At 47.6% G+C, this 21037-nt stretch overlaps 2 protein-coding genes across 10 annotated transcripts in view; one reads left to right on the top strand and one right to left on the bottom strand.

Moving 5' to 3' along the window:
* Positions 1-9637, top strand: part of MYO15B (myosin XVB) — a 47578-nt gene extending 37941 nt beyond the window's left edge. For all 4 annotated transcript variants that reach the window (XM_084492078.1, XM_084492079.1, XM_084492081.1 and 1 more), the window contains 20 exons: positions 20-138; positions 600-718; positions 850-991; positions 1129-1240; positions 1571-1728; positions 2004-2116; positions 2238-2301; positions 2543-2615; positions 2963-3039; positions 3439-3515; positions 3756-3886; positions 4493-4587; positions 4904-4981; positions 5300-5408; positions 5757-5905; positions 6304-6431; positions 7248-7381; positions 7849-7982; positions 8438-8578; positions 8866-9637. In XM_084492078.1, the coding sequence (XP_084348204.1) occupies positions 20-138; positions 600-718; positions 850-991; positions 1129-1240; positions 1571-1728; positions 2004-2116; positions 2238-2301; positions 2543-2615; positions 2963-3039; positions 3439-3515; positions 3756-3886; positions 4493-4587; positions 4904-4981; positions 5300-5408; positions 5757-5905; positions 6304-6431; positions 7248-7381; positions 7849-7982; positions 8438-8578; positions 8866-8925 (2213 nt within the window). In that variant the 3' untranslated portion in view covers positions 8926-9637. The remainder of the gene's footprint in view (positions 1-19; positions 139-599; positions 719-849; positions 992-1128; positions 1241-1570; positions 1729-2003; positions 2117-2237; positions 2302-2542; positions 2616-2962; positions 3040-3438; positions 3516-3755; positions 3887-4492; positions 4588-4903; positions 4982-5299; positions 5409-5756; positions 5906-6303; positions 6432-7247; positions 7382-7848; positions 7983-8437; positions 8579-8865) is intronic.
* A 1109-nt stretch (positions 9638-10746) lies between these two features.
* The window catches only part of RECQL5 (RecQ like helicase 5), a 38375-nt gene continuing 28084 nt past the window's right edge, over positions 10747-21037 (bottom strand). For all 6 annotated transcript variants that reach the window (XM_084492082.1, XM_084492084.1, XM_084492083.1 and 3 more), the window contains 12 exons: positions 18620-18847; positions 17323-17422; positions 16765-16801; positions 15945-16003; positions 15735-15808; positions 15175-15268; positions 14554-14694; positions 13513-14216; positions 13231-13309; positions 12455-12706; positions 12125-12197; positions 10747-12010 (listed from right to left, as the gene is read on the bottom strand). In XM_084492082.1, the coding sequence (XP_084348208.1) occupies positions 11910-12010; positions 12125-12197; positions 12455-12706; positions 13231-13309; positions 13513-14216; positions 14554-14694; positions 15175-15268; positions 15735-15808; positions 15945-16003; positions 16765-16801; positions 17323-17422; positions 18620-18847 (1942 nt within the window). In that variant the 3' untranslated portion in view covers positions 10747-11909. The remainder of the gene's footprint in view (positions 12011-12124; positions 12198-12454; positions 12707-13230; positions 13310-13512; positions 14217-14553; positions 14695-15174; positions 15269-15734; positions 15809-15944; positions 16004-16764; positions 16802-17322; positions 17423-18619; positions 18848-21037) is intronic.

Below are 21037 nucleotides of genomic sequence, written 5' to 3' on the forward strand. Positions count from 1 at the left end.
TGCTTTGTATCCCTGCTAGCGGAATTTCGAGTTGGCAATGATGTCCAGTCCATTCAGGAGGATGGGATAAAGAAGAGGATTGTACTGGCTGCTCGGGACAACTGGGCTAACTATTTCTCCCGCCTTTTCCCAGTTCACGTGAGTATTAATCTTCTCAACATACCCTACGTTTACTGTAGTTGTGTAGCTCTGGTTCACCTGGGATCTTTCTGTCCTGGCTTTCTCTCCCTTACCTGGCCACACATCACTCAGTCTTCTGTGCTTTCTGTACCTTTCTCCTCTTATTCCTTGCTTACATATTTGCATCATTCTGATGTCCTTCCTAACCATTTCTCTGTCCAGGCTACCTGCTTGGCTGCTGCCAGTGGTGTTCCTGTCCCCCAGGTTCTCCCATTTGCCTTTCTGCATCCTCAGAGTCCTGCTCCTCTGTCTCCTTTATTGAAGTCTCTGTTTTCCAAACTATTGTGAAAATGTTGCTGGGTTTGACACTCTGTTAGCCCAGGGCCTCCTTCGTGGTGCATGTGGTAGCATCTTCCCCTCCTGCATCCTGTCCACATGGGAAGGAGCCTTTGGTGCACTCTGCTGCACTTCTCTTGCAGGGTGAAAATGGAAGTGATGTCCAGATCCTGGGTGTTTCTCACCGAGGCCTGCGGCTGCTGAAAATAGTGAAAGCATCTGGCTATACTCCTGAGCACCTGAAGATCCTTTGCAGCTACAGGTCAGCAGAAGAACATGGGTGGTAGTTGCAGGATGTCAAGTTGTGATGTCAAGTTGCAGAACTCCCATCCCTGTGCTCTGCACCCCATAGCTCTGGCAGAAGCAGTCTGAGCATGCTGGCTGTTTTCTCAGCTTTGCAGATGTGCTGTCAGTGGAGCTGAAGGGCAGCAATGCCCTGGAGTTCTCTCTGAAGACAGAACAGCTCTTTCTGCACTCTCAGAAAGCTCCGTGCATCAAGGCCATGGTGGAAACCTTCATCCAGGAGCTGAGACAGGTGAGGGAGTGGCTGTACTGCAGCACAGAACTGAAGCATTTTCCTACATGAACCTGACAGGGTCCATGGGGTGACATGTTCTGGGTCTCTCATGTTTTGGGGACAAGATTTGACCTCCCCATTGCTTTTTTTCCCAGGATACCAACTATGTCGTTGCTCTGCGCAGCTATGTCACGGATGATAAGAGCCTCCTTAGCTTCAAGAAGGGTGACCTCATCCAGCTACTGCCCATGCAAGGCCTGGAGCCAGGTGAGGGAGTTTATTGAGATCAATGGGAAAGGTTGGGACTGTGTTTAAGGGCCCACTGGACCCATGGTGCCCAGAAGCCTTACATGCTGCTGTTGAGTAAACCAGAGGAAAGCAGACTGTTAAGGGCTGGCCTTGCCAGCCTTCAGCTCTCCAGTTCTCTGACTGTGACCCACATTGTTCATTTTGCCACAGTTATAGGGTGTGTTAACTCAGGATGCAGGAAAGCCTGGTCAGAGACTGATGCTCTCCTTTGTCAGATGGGTGCCTCGCTGCTTGTTTCTCTATGTAGCTGCCATGGTTCCTGACTCCTCTTCTCCCCTATTTCTGCAGGCTGGCAGTTTGGCTCCACTGGTGGCCGCTCTGGTATTTTCCCCACCAACCTGGTACAGTTGGCTGCAGCCCCTGATTACCTCAGCACCAGCATGGACAGAGCTGGAGGGCTGCGGAAGAGCATGAAAGCTTCAGAGGGCAGGAACATGAGCAGGGAGGTGAGTTGTCTTTGGGGAACTGCTAGGGGATATGGCTGTGTTCTCTGGGACCTGCCAGGATAGGTCCATGGCCCTGGTGTAGTGTCTGACCTCCAGAGTTAGGGGTAAGATGATGACTGCTTAATCCTTGGAGACAGAGGCACTCAAATACTATCATAGTGGTAGCAGAGGCACCACACACAGATGAGACATTTCCAGGTCTTGCAGACAAGGAGAATGCACACTGCAGTTCCTCAGCTGACCTTTCAGGGTGAGTCTGGTGTCTGTCCCTGCAGGGCTCTGTTCCCAGCCTGATATCAGATAACAGCAGCCTCATGTCAGTCCCTGCTGGTGATCATTACACCATGATGGATTTTGCCGCAGCCCACTTCCGAGAGGCTCAGTCCATGTGAGTAGGCTGTTGTTCCTTCCTGAGCAGGCATGCACAAGACCTGTGTAGCCTGAGCCACACCAAGCCATTTCTGGGGGATATTTCTTGGATTGGTTTATATTCCTTCTCCTCTGGCTAGGTTGGGATCGAAGGGGATGCCTGCTGAAAAGAAGAGTATAGCTGACCTCGTCCACCACACCAAGGTGAGCCCAGTTTTGCCCTGTTACAGCCAGAATCCCAGCTCCAGCATCACCTCTAGCTTTGTCCCCACATGGCAAAGAGCAGAGGGCAGATTTTTGGCTCCAGTCAATGCAGAAATATAGGTGACCCCTACTCCTCAATGCTGCCTTCGAGATATTAGGAGCTGTTGTCTTCTGTGAAGCCTGCAGCACAGCTCGGTGCTGATCTGCCTCCCCAGCTCACCCTTGTGTTTGGGCCCTGCAGGTCCCAATCCAGGCGTCTTTGCTCCAGTACTCTGATATTGAACTGAACGAACTTGCTACGAAAAACTTCCTAAGTAAGTATTCCTTAGGACAGAATGGGGCACGGTTGATTGGGATGCTCTTGGTTGGCCACACGTGGGCACCAGAGAGGGAAAACAGAGGAAAGAGCTCCTTAGACTCTTCTGCTGTTAACAGCCACCTTTGTCCTTGCTGAAAGCATCCAGCAAAATGCACTTTGCCTTTTGCAAAGTGTCCAAGAACACACACTGCCTGGGTTGATGCCACACCCAGAACACTTGTCCAGTGCATGCCTACTGAAGCCTGTGGAGCAGAAAGGCCTTCAGGACATTGTCTAGTCTACTGCCTGCCGCATGGCAGGATCACCTCTGCTTAGACCTAAATACTGTCCTTTGCTTTGCAGCTCTGATGCGGTTCATGGGAGATCAGCCAAAACTCAAGAACCAGAATGACATTCAGTGTGTCCTTGAAATCCTTCAGGTTTGTGACCTTCCTCTGGGCAAGTGCCAGTGGGAATAAGGGGCCAAGACCTTGTAGGAAAGGGGGAGAGTGGGGAGGGCCATAATATAATGCCCTGTGTGAGGAAAGGAGCTGAAACAGAGAAGCTGATTAAAAATTATGGGCAGGGGTTTGTGTGTCTGTGCATGTAGAAGCTTTCCCTGGGCTTCACTTTCTGGATGAGAGCACAACCTGCCTGCTTCCTGGAGCCTATATAGCACTACAGACCAGACGTTGTCGTGCCCAAGCTTTAAGTCACATTGGGAGTCTGCAATTTTTTGGGCAAAGCTCAGGAGCTGGAAGAGAAGGGGCACAGAGATGACCTGGAGCCTCTCTGATGCTCTCTTCACCTCTCTGATGCTCCCTTCTCTCTGAATGCAGCTGTGCAAGGAGAAGGAGAATTTGCACGATGAAGTTTACTGCCAGGTCATCAAACAGGTCACTCTCAACCACAAAGAGTAAGTACCAGCAGTCAGCTCCTGTGCCTGGCTGGAGGGGAGCTGTCTGCTTCGCTGTGTGGATGGCAGGGCTGGAGCAGAGGCTGCCCCTTCATGGTGTACTGTCCCCAGCTGTGTCCCCACCACCGTCTGTTCACTGGCACCTCCTGTAGGTGGTCAGAAGGGCAGAGGGTGACTTTGAGCTGGATGGAGCAGGAATTGCCTTGTTCCAAGGTGCCCACAGTTCTTTCTGTCCCACAGGGAGAGTGTTCTGCGTGGTTGGCTGCTCCTAAACCTGCTCACCGGGTACTTCCTCCCTTCCAAAATCCTGATGCCCTACGCCACCAAGTTCCTGCAGCAAGCCAGCAGTGATCCATCCAGCACTCACCATGGTATGGCTGTTTCTGTGTCCTGTAGAATAAATGTCTGCCCTCTTTTTACAAAGGCCCAGTAGTTAAGGAAAGGAGGCAGGATCTAGGTGGGAACATGGTCCAATTAGGAAATCTCCCTTATCTTGTCAGGCAGGAGAAATGAGTGGGATACTGAGGGAGCTGAACTTGTAGGTGAAAGTCTGCTTTGTATCAGTAGTCTCTCTGTTTGCAGAGGTCATTTTCCATTGCATTTTCACCCAAGCAAAGTGGAATTGTGTCTCTCCCTGACGCTTAGCTGAGCCCTGTGACTTAAGCCCATTTTGGTAGCTAGATCTTGGGGGAAAGTCAGGCTGTGGTCTTCAGCAGTCATCAGCTATGAAGTATTTGGGTTTGAATACTCTCAGAAAAGAGGGTTCTAGTTCTGTCTGGGCATTCATGTGTACTCCTTTTGCCCTAGGCACTGTCTGGGGCTGGCTCCTCATGATTTGGATGTTTCCTGGCAGAGTAGGGGTCTCTTTCCTCTCCTCATGTTGGCACGGGGTTAAACAACACAGCCAGGAAGACCCAAAACTGTAGGAGACAACGCCTGGTCATCTGCTTGGCTCAGTATTTTTTCTTTTCCTACAGATGTAGCCAAGATCTGTCAGAGCAACCTGCGGAAAAATTTCATGTATGGGGGTCGTCGCCACCTTCCTTTCCCGGTGGAGTTGGAGGCATTGCTGGTACTGACGGGCAGATGAGTTGGGATGTTGGGAAGAGAGGGAGGGCAGAGGCTTGGCAGGAGGTACCATGTGAAGCCTTACTACATATGGAAGAAGTGGGAAGCAAGAGCAGTTACTGTTCCAAGAAAGGACATCAGGCGTGTGTCTGTAAGGGAAATGGGAAGCGAAATGCCCCATAGACAGGGATGTGGGGGGGGGAAGAGTCAGGTACTGGGGGCAAGTAGTGAGAGGATGAGCTGAGGAGCGAAGAGGGAGAAAGGGTTGTGGGGCAGATGGGATCCTGTGTGTCTTGCTGCCTAAAGACTGTCCTTTGCAGAAAGGACGTGGTGCCCGCCGGCTGGAGATATCGATGCCTGGAGGAGTGGAATACGTTGCCCGAATCAGGACATTCACTGTGAGTTTTCTGCTTTGCATTTCTCCATTGATCTGGACTTGGAGCAACACCACAGAATTTGCTTAACTGTCAACCCTTGGACCTGTCCTACGCTTCCCTCAGTTCTGTGATGGTTTCCCATGCCCTTCCTAAGAATCCCTGTAGTAGCCCATCTCTGTGGAGCCTGTGCAGTGCTGGCATGCCTCACCCAGCCTGTTTCCCTCTGCAGCGGCCAGAGCTGTACTGCTGCCTTCCACCAGGCCCAGCATGTCTAACTGTTCTGGGGCTGAACTGGGCTTGCCTGGCCATAGTACTTAACTGCTTTTTTCCTCACTGCAGGTGATCAAGGAGCTCGTGCAGGAGATCTGTGAGCAGTTGGGGGCAGGCGAGCCGGAAGAGATGCAGGAATTTGCTCTTTTTGCCATCAGGAGTGCCAACAATAATAATGGCAAGTAAAGAGAGACCAGCTCTACCTTCTTCCTTAAAGCAATTTCTCCAACAGGGAGAATCACAGATACTTTTTCTAATATATCTCTGCCCTTTCTGGCTCTGGGGAGGTTTTTCTTCAGGAGTTAACCTCTGTACTAAGGTTAGGGATTGTGCCTTCTCAGGGGCTGTGCTGCTTGTTCCTTAAAGTGGTGTATTTCTGTGTGGGGTCTGCATCCCTTTGATGCTGGGAGTTGTTACAGGCAGGGTGGAACAGAGGAGTGCAGGAAGGCTCCTTTCCCATGTTGTGGAGCTCAGCTCACTGTCTCAGCACCAAGAGTGACGACCCTCTCTTTGCATAAATATATAGGTAAAATGGTGAGGCCGATGAGAACAGAGGAATATCTTCATGATTATTTGCTGGAGGATGCGTTGGTGACTGTGAGTTTACGCAGACTCACCTGGAAGACACCTCTGCACTTTGAGAACAAAATTTATACTGATGTCCATTATGGACAGGTAAGCAACAAGGGCACTGTGAGCACCAAGAACCTCTCTAGCAGGGGCAGAATTAGAGGAGAGGCCAGGGGGGATGTCCCAAAGGGGCTGAAGAAGTGTGAGGGCTTTGGCTGATCGGCTTTGCATGCTGTTTCTGGGAATGACTAATGAGTGATGCAAGTGATGCTACGGAGGCAAACAAGGTGGTGCTTATGTGGCCCTAGCCTATGAGCTGTACTGCTCCAGACATGCTGTGTGCAGTTCTGCATGCTCGTCCTGAGCCCAACAAGCCTTTGTTTTAGAGTTATCAGCCTGAGCTATCTGCGAGGCAGGATGTGGGGTCTCTGCAGCCTGGTGCTGCTTCGATCTGCCTGCACCTCCTGGCAGCTTTAACAAAACCTTCTTTCCTGTGCTCTCAGGTGCTGTGGGATTACCTGAATGGGAAGGTGCTGCTGAGCTATAATCAAGAAGTGGAGATGCAGGTGGCCATTTTGCTTCTGTTCCAGCACTGGGCCAAAACAGAGCAGGAGAGTTCTGTTCCCCCCAGGTATGTTTGTCTCAGGGTGGGTCTCTGTTGTCATCACATGGGTTAGGGGCAGGGGCCTGAAACTACTCCGGATAATTAAGGAGTGGACAATTCTGGAGAGCATAAGTCATTAATTAATGTCACTTGGTGTCTGACTCCTGCCTTGTAACCAAGAAAGTTTACCTGCCGTTCACACTCCTAATGCAGACCATCCCTTCTCCATGTTTCCTTTTGTGACTCTTGCTGAGTTCAAGGCATGAGGGTGCCACAAACATTCCTGTAGGCTGCCGTGTGTTTGTGGTACCAAGAACAAAGTGTACGAGCTTTCAGCTGTAGCCATGTAACAGAGATGAAGGTGATGGAGGTAATATCACCATCAAATCCCCTTACAGCATCAGGGGCAAGGGTAGAACCCTGCTGGGTAGTGGGAAACTCTGCTCTGTGTAGTGCTATGGTGGCACACACGACAATTAGTGTAAGGTGCTTTTCAGCTGAGACTGCCTGTGAAAGAAACACCCCATAGCTCTACTTACATGCTACAGTTCTTGCGTGAATAGCTCCTGCTGTCTCCAGAAAGGAGGGATTTCTGTTAGTGTATTAGTCAGTGGTACACAGCCTTCTCTATGGAAATACGATGGTCTCAGCTGTCTGTGTTTCCTCACACATTAACCAGTTTAGATGTGACCCACTGTGCTCTTCTCTCTCCCCCTCCACCCTTGCCCCCAGCCCTTCTGCTGAAAATTGTTGCTACATCCCCTCCTTTCTCTGATTCCCCCCTGGTTTATCTTTTGATTGTAGCTGGGCAGGGGGTGAATTACTCTTTATTTTTTGGCACAGGGAAGAGCTGAAGGAGTACATACCAATGCCTTTGCAGTCCCAAATCAGTCCCCAGACTCTGCAGAACCATCTCGGGATGCTGCTGAGAAGCAGGCAGCCACTCCAACCACTGGATGCAAAAATCCAGTTCATAGGTGAGGAGACATCCAGATCTACTTGGGTAGTAATCTGTCCTGACTGTGATGGAAGCTGCCTCTGAATGCATTTCTGGGACAGGTGATGAGGTTGGCAAGGATCTTTGGGGCTTAGAATGATCCATGACACATGACTCCCTGAGAGTGTTTCTCTGCAGACTGGCACATGCCTCCACGCATGGTCATCATGGTAGAAGTCACACCTCTTGGTAAAACTGCAGAAAACTTTCAGAGCCCTATATGAGTTGTGCTTTAATTGATACTCTGTCTGCACAGCTGTTTTCTATTCTGAAAAGGATGGCACATCCGTCCAGGCTGCTGACAGTTAAACACTAGGAGTGTAGGGGTGGTGGGAGAAGTCAATTGCACTAAAAAGTGCACCTGCCTCTTTTGACCTCCTTAGGCAGGTGCAGTAGACTGCTGGCTGGAAGCTGCTGCCTGAATGCCACCTTTCTGCTTTCTTACAGAGCACGTGATGAAATTGCCCTTCTTTGGCTACAACTTGTACTTTGTAGAGAGAGTGAGCGACAGCACAATCCCTGTGCCCTGCTATTTTGGTGTGAATGATGAACAGATCGTTGTGGTGGATAACATCACCCAGGTATGTTAGATAATTCTTCCTCAGTGTCCCAAGCCCTGATGTCTTTCAGGTGTTAGCTCTGACTTTTAGCACTTGTGCAGGAAGAGGCTGTATTTATGTGCCTTGCAGCCAGCAGCCCTAGCCCAAAGCCAGTGACAAGAGCAGTAGAAGAGTTAGTAATAGCGTGAGCTCTTTCGCAAGTCCAGCAGTGATCATGCAAACGAGCATGGTGCACAGTAAAACTAAGTGTAGAAAACACACTCCTATTTGGCCTAGGCTTGTAGGAGTTCCAGGGATGCACTGGCAGCGAGGCCTAGCAATTAAATGCAGCCCTTCCATTTACTCTGCCCTGGGCCCTAGTCTTTGCCTCAGCTTTCAATAAGTTCTAGATATTAATCCTCTTTGGCCAGAATCAGATCATTTTGCTCTTAAAGGGCTGCACCAGCTAATGCTCTGTGGCTTTTTTCTTTCCACAGGCAGTCTCCCACGTCATCCCACTGAATGAGCTGCAGAAGATGCGAACCCTGCGGCCCACCTCTGATGGTGGGCTCCCCGGCATAGAACTGAACTATGGCTCCGCTGCCAGTCCCAAGTCTCTGTGGCTTGAACTGCCACAGGTGAGATGATCAGCCCTGACACACAGCTTCCTGGGGGCAATTCAGAAATTGCCCTCTACTCCCCAGCTGAGCCTCTGCTAAGAGCCTGCTGTTCACTTCTGTCCTGGGGTGGATGGGGACGCTGCATTTACCAGTTCTCAAACTGCAGTTTGAAATCCCGGTGCCTGCTTGGTATTTAATTATGGGAAGTAATTTATGGGAAGATACTTAATTATGGGAATATTTAATTATGAGAAGCAGCCATTTCTGGGGTAGAGATTGACTGGTACTCATTTGTATTTTGACAGGCTAAAGAAATGTATCACACGATTGTTGTCATCCTGGATAAAACAGATTTTCATCCCTAAAGCCTAAGGAGATGAATGACCAAGCAAAACAGCACCAGTTTCCTTTGAGCTTGTTCAGTGCTCCCTGCCTGTCCCCTGGAGAGGTCTGTCCCAGAAACATCCGTGATCTCAGACAGCTGCTTTCTAAGACTGCCACCACAGTGATGGTGTGCTTGTTGATGGACTGGGCCGCGATCTCACCCCTTGTGACCTGCTGTTCAGTCACCAAATCCTTTTCCTTGAAGCAATGCTTGCACTGGTTGAACAACCCACAAGACACCCTTTCCACTCCATTGCTTCTTCATTGCCTGATCCAGCATGGAGCAGCTGAACAGATGCAAGCAACTGCCTTCAAGCTATGCACTGAGGGACTATTTTTCTCTTTTTAAATTGAGGCTCATAAGTAAAGACTGATGATACTTGCTAGCGATTCGTGTATCAGAAAGCAAAGCCAGGGTTATGAAATGACTGCACTGGCCGCTGCCATCTTCCATAGACCAGCTTCTTCTCTCTATTGATACGCAAGAAGCCCTGTAGCAGGGTTTGTGAAGCAGGAGCTTGTAGACAGCATATTAATTGCAAAGCAGATCAGTGTTAATATACAATTGCTACATCTGCTAGGGCACAGATTGAGCTGCAATGGTAAGAATGTTTATTGTTAATTAATTTCTTACTGATGTATGCGTATACTTATTCTTCCTTCTGCTATAAAGAAGTCAATCATGTCCATGAAGCTGTCATACTTACATTGTGGTTCCATGCCCATGAGAAAGTGCATTCAAGGGGAATGACAGTATAGGAGAGTCTCTCAAATTGTATAAAAACACTTAATTTATTTTTATTGCTACAGCTAGCCTACTGAACTAAAAGGTTTATTACAGGAGACTAATAAAATAATTGCAGAGTGGCTATTTTGAAGCTATGAGATGACAGACACTGCTTTACATCAAATGTGGGATGGGTGACCTGCAGCTAACTGGAAAAGTTACAGGAAAACGTGGTCACTGTTGGCTGGGAATGGGATCTAGAGTTGTTTAATGCAAGCTCCTTGCTGGTGAGCTGATGCCAGCAGTAGGCACAGTGGCATCCCTGTCAGGAAAATTCCTGCAAATGCTGCTTGCTGGGGCCAGAGAGGTCCTTGCTAGAGTGTGTGCTGCACCTTCTCCCTTCACCAGTACTACTGCAAGGCTAGTGCCTTGAAGTGCCACAGCAATACGAAAGAAAGGAACAGAGACATCTCTGAAGATTAACTCATCCTTATTTCCCTTCTCTTTCTGAGCTTTTGCTGCCTTATGTAGGAACACAACTCATCTGAAGAGCTGCTCTCCGTGGTGATTGAGCACCATGCTACAACTCCCCATGCCCTTTTGGACGTCCTTTGCTTTTACAAGTTGCACAAAATTTCTGTAAAGTTCACCCAGGCAGCAGCTGAACTCTACAAGCACTGAACGCTGGAGATAGTAACCTTATATAGGGGTTCCTGGAGATAGCTGATGTAACAAAAATTTTAATGGGAAGGTGAAACAGAAGCCAGCAGGCAACAGCTGAAAAAATAGTTCTTTTATACAAAGACTTCTTGTAAAGCCCTTTTGTCCTCCCCTTGAGCAGAGAAAGCTGAAGATAAAAGTGACTTTTGAGGTAAACATTTCCAGGTTCTTCTCCTCCTGGTGCTTAGCTAGAAATATCCTGCAGCTATTGGGGGATGGAGGTGTCTGCTGCTACACACCTCCCACCCATCCCATCCCGGGCTTGCCTGCTCAGATAAAAAGAGCAAGCTTTCATGTCTGTTTAATGTAACTAAGACCAGCCTATACGATAGGTAAGAAAAAACCTCCAGGAAGAGTCCACAGCTGCAATAACACTTTTATTGTCAGTTCTGCACATACCCTTCAGCACATAAAAATAATCATCTGTTGAGTACAGTGATTCAAAAGCCCGTTTCATGGCTTCTCAGGCTGCAGATTCCTCTAGCAGCAATACTGCCTGAGGCCACCAGCCTCTATAAGCATGGAAAAAAGACAGAACCCAACTAAAACCCAACAGAAAGGACTTGTGCCAGGGAATCAGGTTATTTCAAGCCCACTGATACCCTACAGTTCAGGTCCTTATATAAATATAGCAGCAGAGGCACCGCAGTGTCAACTTGAGGGCCACAGCAGTACATTAACCAGTAGTAACAGCAGCATTGCCCTCTGTACTGCGGGCTGTGGGTGAGGCACAGGGAGCAGATATGGCTTTAGGGGTTAGAAGCAATGCTGGAAAAGTGTTGGCCACCTTGGTGCCACTACTAGAGAGGTTAATACCGAGACAGCATCACCACTTCAGTTAAAGGGCAGGCAGAACCAGACACAGTTTAAAAAAAAAAAAAAAAAAAAGTTGGGATTAAAACAAAAAGAATCTGAGTTTCTGTACCTTCAGAAAGTAGGCATTGCCTGCAGAGTAAAAACAAAACACTCCCCTGCTGCCCTCCAAGGAAAAACATTCCATCCAGGTACTTAAACAGCAAGTTCAGCATTGGCAGCCCTGAGCAAAAGCATGTGAACTCGTTTGTAGCATAAGGCTTCTATTGGTAACACTCAAATAAGAACTAAGGGGGGGGGAGCAGGAGGAACAGCCATCTAGGAAGCAAGAGGATGCCATCCCAAAGCAGAGTCCCAGAAAGATGCCTTCCCAGACCGCTGCGGAGACAGAAATTGGAGGCACTGCAAAACACCTGAGGCAGCAGCCCCCTAACCTACACAGCAGATGGAGACTTCGTACCTCTTGGCACGAGGTACTGGAGGACCTCGGCGCTCTGGTTAGTGGAGAAACTCTCCATAGGTTCACAGAAACTGGTTTTGTGGAAACGTGTGTCACTAAGGTGGCACCGCAGGCTGAAGAGAGCAAAAATGCAGTGGGGAAAGACAGTTCACTTCTGCAGTTTCATAAACCCCTCCGTGGCTAAGTTCTTCTGGATCCCCTGGTCCCACTACTGGAAGAAGGAATTGACGAACAAGATGCAAGGATCATCTCTCCGAGCTCTGCAGCTCCTGCCAGTCTGTCTCACTCTCACATCTGACTCGTGTTTTGAAAAACTCCTTAATGAGTCTCTGTGCTTCTTCCTTCACTGCAAGAGAAGCAGCAGCACCTTTGAGATGATACTTAAGACATCTAGAGCCATCAATTCATTTAGCATCACAAGAAACCAAGATTCTTGGTGCTCTCTACAGCTCCAACTCACCAGTCTTGCGGGCAGGGTTCTGATCTTCAGTCAGTAAGTGAGACAGGTGCCGAGCAAAGCCCTTAAACAGATCCTGCAGAGAGAGGGAGGATAAAGAGCAGAAAGCAGACATCAATAATTCACCAGGCTTAATTCTGCATTTGTCTCGTCCTTAGTACTGTAGCACAAACCATTAGGCTGTAGCACAAACCATTCATGGCACATACCAAGATGTGACCCAGAAATTAAATGTGGAAATATATGGAAATACCATTGTTCCCTTCTTAGGGCCCCAGATCCCTGGGGAGATGCAGTCTCCTTCTGCTTGAAAGGGTCCTGAGCTGTGCCTACCTTGGAAGCAAATTTGCCGCCCTTGTAGAATGGGGTCAAATATTTTACAACGATGTCTGCTGTCTCCTTGAGGGACACGCTTTTGGTCGCTGGCTGTATGGTCTTACTGGCTTCTTCTTTATCACACTGCAATAAGTTTGGATCAAAAGTCACCTTCTTCTTTGTTGGACCAACACTTTTGCTTTCTGGCTGGGACAGAATAGAAGATTTTGCTGCTGTCCGTAGCCGCTTTGTTGCGGGACTTTCCATATCCTGGAGGTGGGACAGAAGAAAACCCAAATCACTAATTCCTGCAGCAGCATTACACTTTCAAACAGCCACTTCCTCCTGAGAACATGAATCTCTGCTGCATCAGATCAGACTACCACCTATTTCCCTATACTCTCATTAGGGCAGCTAATTGCTAGACTGACCTGTGGTTGTTCCCATTTATGGAGAAGGCGTCTCGCTAATAATAGTTACAGATCTAGAGGGGGTGGAGAGAATCGTTCCAGGCAAGTTACCAGGAAAAGGTACGGTCAAGTGTTGCAGACAAACAGCAGCGTGCAGTGGAAGCTCTCCACTGCAGTCTGAGTTGCTGGTGCCGGCCCCGTGGGTGGCAGGGAGGCTTCAGGAGGGCAACTCATCTACAGTTCTCTCCACTGCAATTACAGCTGGGCCCTCCCCAGCTAAACAACACTACCAGGTGAAGTTCAGACCAGGAGCATCACTTCCACGGAGCGACTTGGAACAAAGAGAACAAAAGTAGAGGAAATCGGCAGCCATTAAAGTCTTACCTCATCCCATCCTGGTCGCTTCCCACTCTGACCTTCCCCAATAACAGTTAACTCAGTTTCTGTGACATTTTCAGCAACACTGGAGGAAAGAGTGGAGAGAAGGGCAATTTAATTCATTCCAATAGTCACTGTCAGCGGCCATTAGACACTCCACAGTAAAGCAGGAATTTTCCTCAGCAGCCTAGAGATTTGACATGGATTCTCAGTTTCCAGGACATGGCTGGTGGGGCCCTACAGCTACTTAATGGGGTAACAAAGGGAGGAGAGAGGTGGAGATATTACCTGGATTTTACATCAAGTTCGTCCTGAAGGAGTTCAGATTCAGCAGCCTGCTGGGTCTTAAAATCCTCTTCCTTCACAGTCAGTGTTCCTTCCTCCTCCTTCTCAGTCAATGTTCCTTCTGTCCCCCCCAGCTCTTCATTCTCTGCCTGGGACTGTGCAGTCACATCCTCTCCAGATTCATCTTTGTTTCCCTGAGGTGGTGGTGTCTCTTGACATACGCTTTGAGAAGAAACCTGAGGTAGTGTGCTTGCAGAACAGCTGACTTCCTCTGCTGTGCTGCAACTTTTGGCTTTAGACCCACCTTTGGAGACGGAGAAGAACTTGGAAATATCCTGTGATTCTTTTTTGGCTGCCTCTGCCAGCATTTGCTGCTTTTTGCTAACTTTGGCTTTCTTAGCAGGGCTATCACAAAGGGCAGTTTTTGTGTCTGGACTGGGTTGCTGTCCCTTCTTTTCAGGAAGGAGTAGTTCTACCTCAGAACTCTCACACTTTGCTTTTTCTTTTTTTGCTTTTTCTTTTTTCTGGAGAACATGGTTTCTCTTGTCTGGCTCCAGATTACAGTTGCTGTTGTCTTGCTCATTTGGACAATCTTCTTTTTTGACAAGCTTCGTATTGTTTTCCTCCTGGATCGTCAGCAGTTCTGAAGCTGTCTGGAATAAGCTGGAACTCTTTGGAAACCCAGCTCCCACACGCTTGGGTTTGAACTAAGGAGAAAAGAAGGAGAAAAAAAAATAGGGTATGAGAGCAGCAAGGAGGTCCTGTGTGCACAGCTCTAAAAGGAGCCAAGTTTATGTGCACAATACACTACTGTTCATACAGCTGTAAGATGGGTAGGGCTCTAAAATTGACTCCTCATCATGACCATCAACTGAGAAATCATGCAAATAGAGTAGTCTAATGCCATAGCCCCACAGTAAGGAAACAGACAACATCTTTGGTTAGGGTGAGATGAAAAAAACAAAAAGAACTTTAAAAACAATAATAAAAAAGTAGGTAGGCAAGCCATATCATTCCCCCCTTGTCCATCCCATCTGCACTCACCGAGTAAACCTGGGATGCAGGGAGGAAGTTCTCCTCTGCTGGAGACTCAGATTTTGTCTCCAAGCTTCTGTTGCCACCAGTTCCTGACCCAAAGACTGAGAACAACTCTCCGCCTTTTGAGGCTTTGTTGATCTCTGCTACCTGAAAAGAGAACAGAAGCAAACTCCTGGTGACTAAAAATCTTTGTGTATTCCTGCCTCAGTACACACTCAAAGCTGTAGCTGGTAAAACAAATATGGAGATACTCCTGTCTCAAGAACAGGAACATCTTCAAGGAGGCAACCAGCTAATCTAAACCTAGGCTGCTCTATTGTCAGCAACAAGCTAAAGAACTTCCCATTCCCTCCGTTGCTAGACCTAGAGGATATCTGGATAAGCTTGCACTGATAATGCAGGTTTCCAAAGGCTGTAAGCTCATAGACTGCAGCCAATGAGGATTTGAAACCAACATGATTCTGGTTCCTCCTGGAAACAAAGCCACAAAGAAAGATTTGGAAGACATCCAAGGCAAGTGGAATTTCTCCATCTATCCCACACAAACTCTACTCCTTTCCCTGAGCTGAGCTGAGGTCACACCATGTTAAGAGGCAAGGGCAAGCAACAGCAGATGTTGGGCCCTACCTTCTTTAGCACAGATGCCTTGTATGAGTTTGCCATTTTACTGGTTCTGAAAGCTTCATACTCCAGCTCCACGGCACAGGCATGAGGGTCTGACCTGTAACACAGGCTGGGGTGATTTCTGGCAAGACACACTTCTATATCTGCAAAGGGAACACTAATGCTTAAGCATCTCCCAGAAAGTACAAAATTCTCTACCTCTGATGCAAGAGTAAGTGATAACTCCCAATTAAGGATGTAGTGGTGACTTGCTGGGGAATGGAATGATGAGCACAGATTTAAATTGAAGCCCTCTTGTTCATTTGCTCAGTTTGGAAGTACGCTATCCCCATCTTATGGGGCAGGGGGGAATTGCAACTCCTGGGATCGAGCTGATTTAGCAGAATCAGACACAGGAATCCTCATGTCTGATCATGAACATGACTACAAGAAGGATGCTGTTAGGTGAAGATACATCCTTGGACCAATTAAAAGGCATTCCCTTAAAGTGGTATTGTTGCCTGGGGAAGAGTAGGCCTGTGTTAAGGGACTCCATACACTACCCCTTGTCTCTCGTCTCATACCCTTTTCCTTCTGCTGGAACCTTTTGGTTGTCTCTCAAAGCTTCTTCCAGTATCTTCAAGCAGTGTTCCCGTCCCTAGGAAACATGCGATACTCAGACATGTTCTACAGAAATCACAGTGCCCCTTGGACTTCTAACCCAGAAGGAGTAAGAACAGGACAGGCAGAAGCTTTGTTCTTTGTGGGTCAGGGAGTCAACGTTAAACTCTTACCTTCACTGTGAGCTTAGAGATTCTTCTGCTGGAGGCGTCTTTCAAGGGGCAGTCTGCACCTATCATAGCAGAGACATTTGAAGAAAGGCATCGTAGCATCACAGCACAGAACATTTCAGTTCTCACTGGGGTGGTGCCAGCCCAGTATTGCCTGTTATGCTCTTCCCTGCAGTCACCCCAAGAACCACTACAGTCACCCCTCTCAACTGCAATAGCTACAAATTCCAAGAGAGTCACTGAAGGAAAATGAGATTTCTTTCTCTGGATGAGAAGGTCTGTTTTGCTAGTTTAAGACTAACATCACTAAAACCTCTCCATCCCAGGAAGCCCTTTTTCAAGGCATCCCAGCTCTTAGGAAAAACAATTCTGCTCTCCCCCAGCACCAACCAAAAATAAAGAGGTTGAACAGAGAAACATGAGCCATCAGGTATTCATTTACAGCAGTGTAAGACCTGTGTTGCTAGACAGGGCTCCATGTAGCACAGATACAAATGGCAAAGTTTTTCAACAGTTTCCATTCCAATTGAATACCGCTGCATAAACACTGCAGAAATAGCCTAAAAAGTCAGGTTAGACAACGTTCCTTCTCTCTAACTTGTTTGGAAAAGTTGTTCGGAAAGACGCACTCCATATCTTCACCCCAACCAAATCTAAACTCAGATTCATCTCTTCCAGCCAAGCTTTCACAGCCAAAAGCCCAACCCCTGTGCCTAGGGACTGATACCCCCAGTGTTGATGCTACATAAATTACATGCAGCTGCAAAATAAAAGACTTCCCTCTCCCAAAGAAAACCCACTATAAATCAAAGAAGAGATTTACTTGGAGGGATAAAATGATCTTTTTCTGGTTCCTGGCCCTGGAACAAAAAAATAAAATAATAATAACAAAAAAATCAAGCAAACATTTCCATTCCTGTAACACACATGCAGGTCTAGAAAAACAAAAGATATATTTTTATCCCCTTGCTCCAGGGAAAATTAATGCTGAAGTTACAATGGTACTGAAAAGGCAGAAAAATGGGGAAAAGGAGAGAAAGGATGAGAATCAAAGCCAAAAGTTCAACTTTGCTATAGGAATATCTAAGAGAAGCTGAATGGGAAAATTTGTTTCAAGTAATATCAGAGTTGATAAAGACAGCAGGATCCACTTGATGAGTGTTGCAGAAAGGTAAGCTGGATTCCTTCCCATTATGAGACTGACCCAGAATATGGAGAATGTGACAAAAGCAGAAGTACTCAGTAAAAGCCAGAACAAGGGACAGCAAGACGCAGTAATTTACTTTCACTAGTGCCAGGAAAGCCTTTATAAGACAAGCTCACAGCATAAAGGTTAACAGCAAACGATCTGTGAATCTCTTACAAAGGTACACAAACTCACTTTGCGCAGACTCATCTGCTTTTTGTAGAAGTCGTTCCACTCCCGTTTCCGAATCTCTTCATTGACTTCATCCCCATTCCTGCTGCTTTCTTCATCATACCTGGATAAGGCAGGAGAACAAAAGGAAAAAACATTTCTACAGACGTAGCATTATCTGTGGCAAAGGCTTCGGGAAGCTTAGGTCATCCCAGGATTTAGAGAAGATGTATTTCAGAGCCTTTCTGAATGAGTCTAAGCTCTTAGTTTCACTACTACTCAACCTGGACAGCAGTGTCGATGGGATTTATTAATCTCATGAACTAGCAAGCAGGCAACTAGTGCTCTGAGAATGTAGGACTTCGTTTCAGAAGCTCTGACAGCTCCTCCCATGGGGCTGAGTAGTCACTGCTTTGGGTCATGTACCCTGTCAGTCATTACTGCCCTTGGAGCTGAGATGGCAGAAAGGGCACAGCATCCATTCCTCGGCAGTGTCTTCTCAGGTCCCGAGATCAAACACAAGCTTATGGCACAAGTACACCACTTTCCTCTGACTCAACTGGAATTGCCCGAAGAACAAAGCTTCGAGTCTCAGCCTAAGGGAAAGCAGAGGCCTACACCAGCCAACGGCACTGTGCATCCTGGAAGAGCTCCATGGGCAATGCAAACGGGGAAACTCATCCTGGCAGAGCTGCACGATGGCTGCAACACAGCCAACAAACAAGGAAGAAGAGAAGTTGCCATCTCCACACTGCCAAACATTTTACAGAATAAATCATGTTTCTGACTGCACATCTTTCTTTTGCTCTCAGCCTGATGGGGAAACACTAAAATTTAGCAATCAGCAGAAGAATCTGATGCTGGCACACCATTATATCCTCTGTGATGACTAAGTTCTGTCACTGGTCCCCCAGCCTGCTGGCCAACAGACATCAGCACTAAGCCAGGAACAAGCTCTGGACCGTCCTTTGCTGTCAAGCTGGTCTCAGTTTAAACATTTCTGAACCTTGTGACTGTGAACAGGGCTGTGCCCATTTAGTGCTTTCGAAAATTTCAGCCTGGTTTCTTGAACCAATTACCTTCTGCAGGGCAATTCTTAGGTCATTCAAAACAGCTTTTCGCTCTCTGGGACATGAATTTGATCAAGGCTGCCAAAGTGTGTGGAAAATGAAATTCCAGCTCCTGCTGCCAGGAAGTTACAGAAAAATACCACCACACAGAAACATGTGCTGAAAATAGGAGTGGCTGGGCCTGCAGCTGTGAGATGCTCTCTCCTCTCTGATAGCTCCTGTGAGCAGAATTTGAGCTACCAAGTACAGACCTGCTAAAACCTCTGCAACCTCTCCTTCCTCCTTCATACAGCTCTGGGTCGTAGCTATCCCAAGAGGAACTTGAGGGCCCGATGCAGGTTTTATTCCAGCTGTTGCTGCAGCGCTCCAGTGACTCCAGCTGCCTTTTCACTGCCCCTGGGTTCTTGCAGTAATCGCAGCACTTATTACAAGGTGGAGTGACATCGCCGAAGTACTTTGCTATGGCAGCATGACGACACCTAGGAGACAAAAGGAAAAATGATTGGGCAATTATTTTCATTGCACAACTCCAACCCTCCAAATGTAAGTTGTCTTTTGATAAAGACTTGGGTCCTTTTTTGCAGAGAATGCCTATTCCAGCAGGAAATACAGTGGTTGAGTCCTGGAGCAGAACTGGGGTTGTGTTCCTGGTATCCTGCTTACAGTCTCTGTGCCTTCATTTCCCTTCATGTAAACCAAACAGGAGCATCAACCTTCTGATAAATGTTTTCAGACCTTTGAGTTCTGCAAAATGTGCAATGGATGAAATACCCAGTTATTAATTCTGCATCACTGCCCAAATACGTTCTGTGTCCAATCAGAATGGCTCTAGAATAAATATGTAAAGAGGTCCTCTTGATACCTACGTCCTACAGCTCAGAATATGCCCACGTATTTCACACTGGAGAGCTTCTCATTTTATTGTCCGTGGTTTGAAGGTAACAAATCCACGTTTGAATACAGGAATGTAAATTAAGTCAGAAATAAAGTCTGGACTGAAGACACAAGGGAGCGCTATTTGGAAAATACATGTACAGTTGAGGTTCTTGACTTGCTAACAGTGCTTCAGATCCGTGGGGAGTTCGGGTAGAGTCCGACACCCACGTAAACCAGTCCCTTTGCTCAAACAGTATTGCACAACCAGCTCCACCAGCCTTAGCAAGCTAGCCCTGTGAAGATGACTAGCTTCTTCTTCCAGGAATCTTCAAAGATTTCTGGCAGCCATCAGTGCTGTGGGATATGTAAAAAAAGTTCAGTGACAGATAAATGCTCATTAGCGATACAGGCAGGAAGCAATTTCTCTTCTAGAACACTCCCTAACTTAAACCAGGGAAGATGTTGATTGTGCTAGAGAAAGAAGAACCAGGCAGCCACTTTTTTTTAGAAAGCTGGAAGAATTTAGAAGAGCTTTTGAAAAGCCGGGTTTCACAGCACAGGCAGCCAGTTGTATCCTCCTCCGAATCCCGATACCCAATACACGGAAACACTTCATTGGGTATTTAGAGATAAATCCTGCAGTCAAGCAGCAACAAGAGAATTGTTTTACTGAAAGGAAGATCAAAGTGGAGATTTTGCTTCTCTACCAAGGAGTGCCCTAGTTGGCTTACCAACTTCATGTGCAAAAAGTGGGTCACACAGAGGAAAAGTACAAGAGGGAACACTTCATTTACTCTTTTTAGAAACCCTTTAAGGCACGCCTGAACTTGCCAGAGATCCGACTAACAAACACGGCTCGCTTGTGAACTTGTGTGCGTGCGTCTGGGGGAACATAACTGTGTGTCTACCAGAGCATCCCTAACAAACCCCGTAAGGGGCTGCAGGGGCTGCCGGCTCGCTCATTCCCACGACCCGGTGAATTTTAAGCAGCAGAACAAGGAAAGCAGCAGGTTACAGGCTGCTGCCGCCGGAGCGATGGAGCGCGTGTGCTGAAGTGCAAAGGATCTGGCGCTGCTCAGGTGAGAAGGGCTGGAGCAGCGGTGATGTGCTGCAGGGGCTCGGGCACTGAAAGCCTGAAAGGGCTACTACAAAGCTGGCTTTATATCCCCCTGCAGAGCCACACTGACTCACTCTTGCCTTGCGCTCAAAGAAAGAGCTCCTTTCACATGGTGGGGAAGGGTGGGGGGACCGGGAAGGGGGCAACACATTTGATCCCCTTGTTCTGCTTTTCCAAAAGAACTGCTGGTGCGGCCTGTCCTGCCAATGCAATGTGACTATAAAAATGTCAGTGAGCTGCAAGTGAGCTTTTTGTTTCCCCAAAAGAAAACAGGCAGGCATTCTCATTAGTCCACGTCTCGCTCTCACACACACTGATCCGAATTAGAGTTAACTGAGGCATACAGGAATGGCCAGGCCTTCTCCCCCCTCCTACTCACCAGGCTTATGCTGAGGTGTTCACATGCAATCTGTGCCTGAATGCAAACATGACAGACACCACAAAGGAGGGTTTTGGGGGAGCAGAGATCAGCTCTGAAGTCACTGGAATTTAGAGACGTTCAAGTTGCTAGCCTATCAGGCTTGTAAAGCCTTTTTTTTTTTTTTTTCGGTGCAGCTTGCTATAATTGCCTTTATCTTCATACAGAAATAGCCCAAATCAGGGCCACAGCCTCACGTAGCTAACGGCACTCGTGAGTTGGGTCATAACGGGAATTCAGTTGCAGAACTAAGACTGC

Source organism: Aythya ferina (genome assembly GCF_964211825.1).
Source record: "Aythya ferina genome assembly, chromosome: 18".
In the NCBI taxonomy this organism is placed as follows: Eukaryota; Metazoa; Chordata; class Aves; order Anseriformes; family Anatidae; genus Aythya; species Aythya ferina.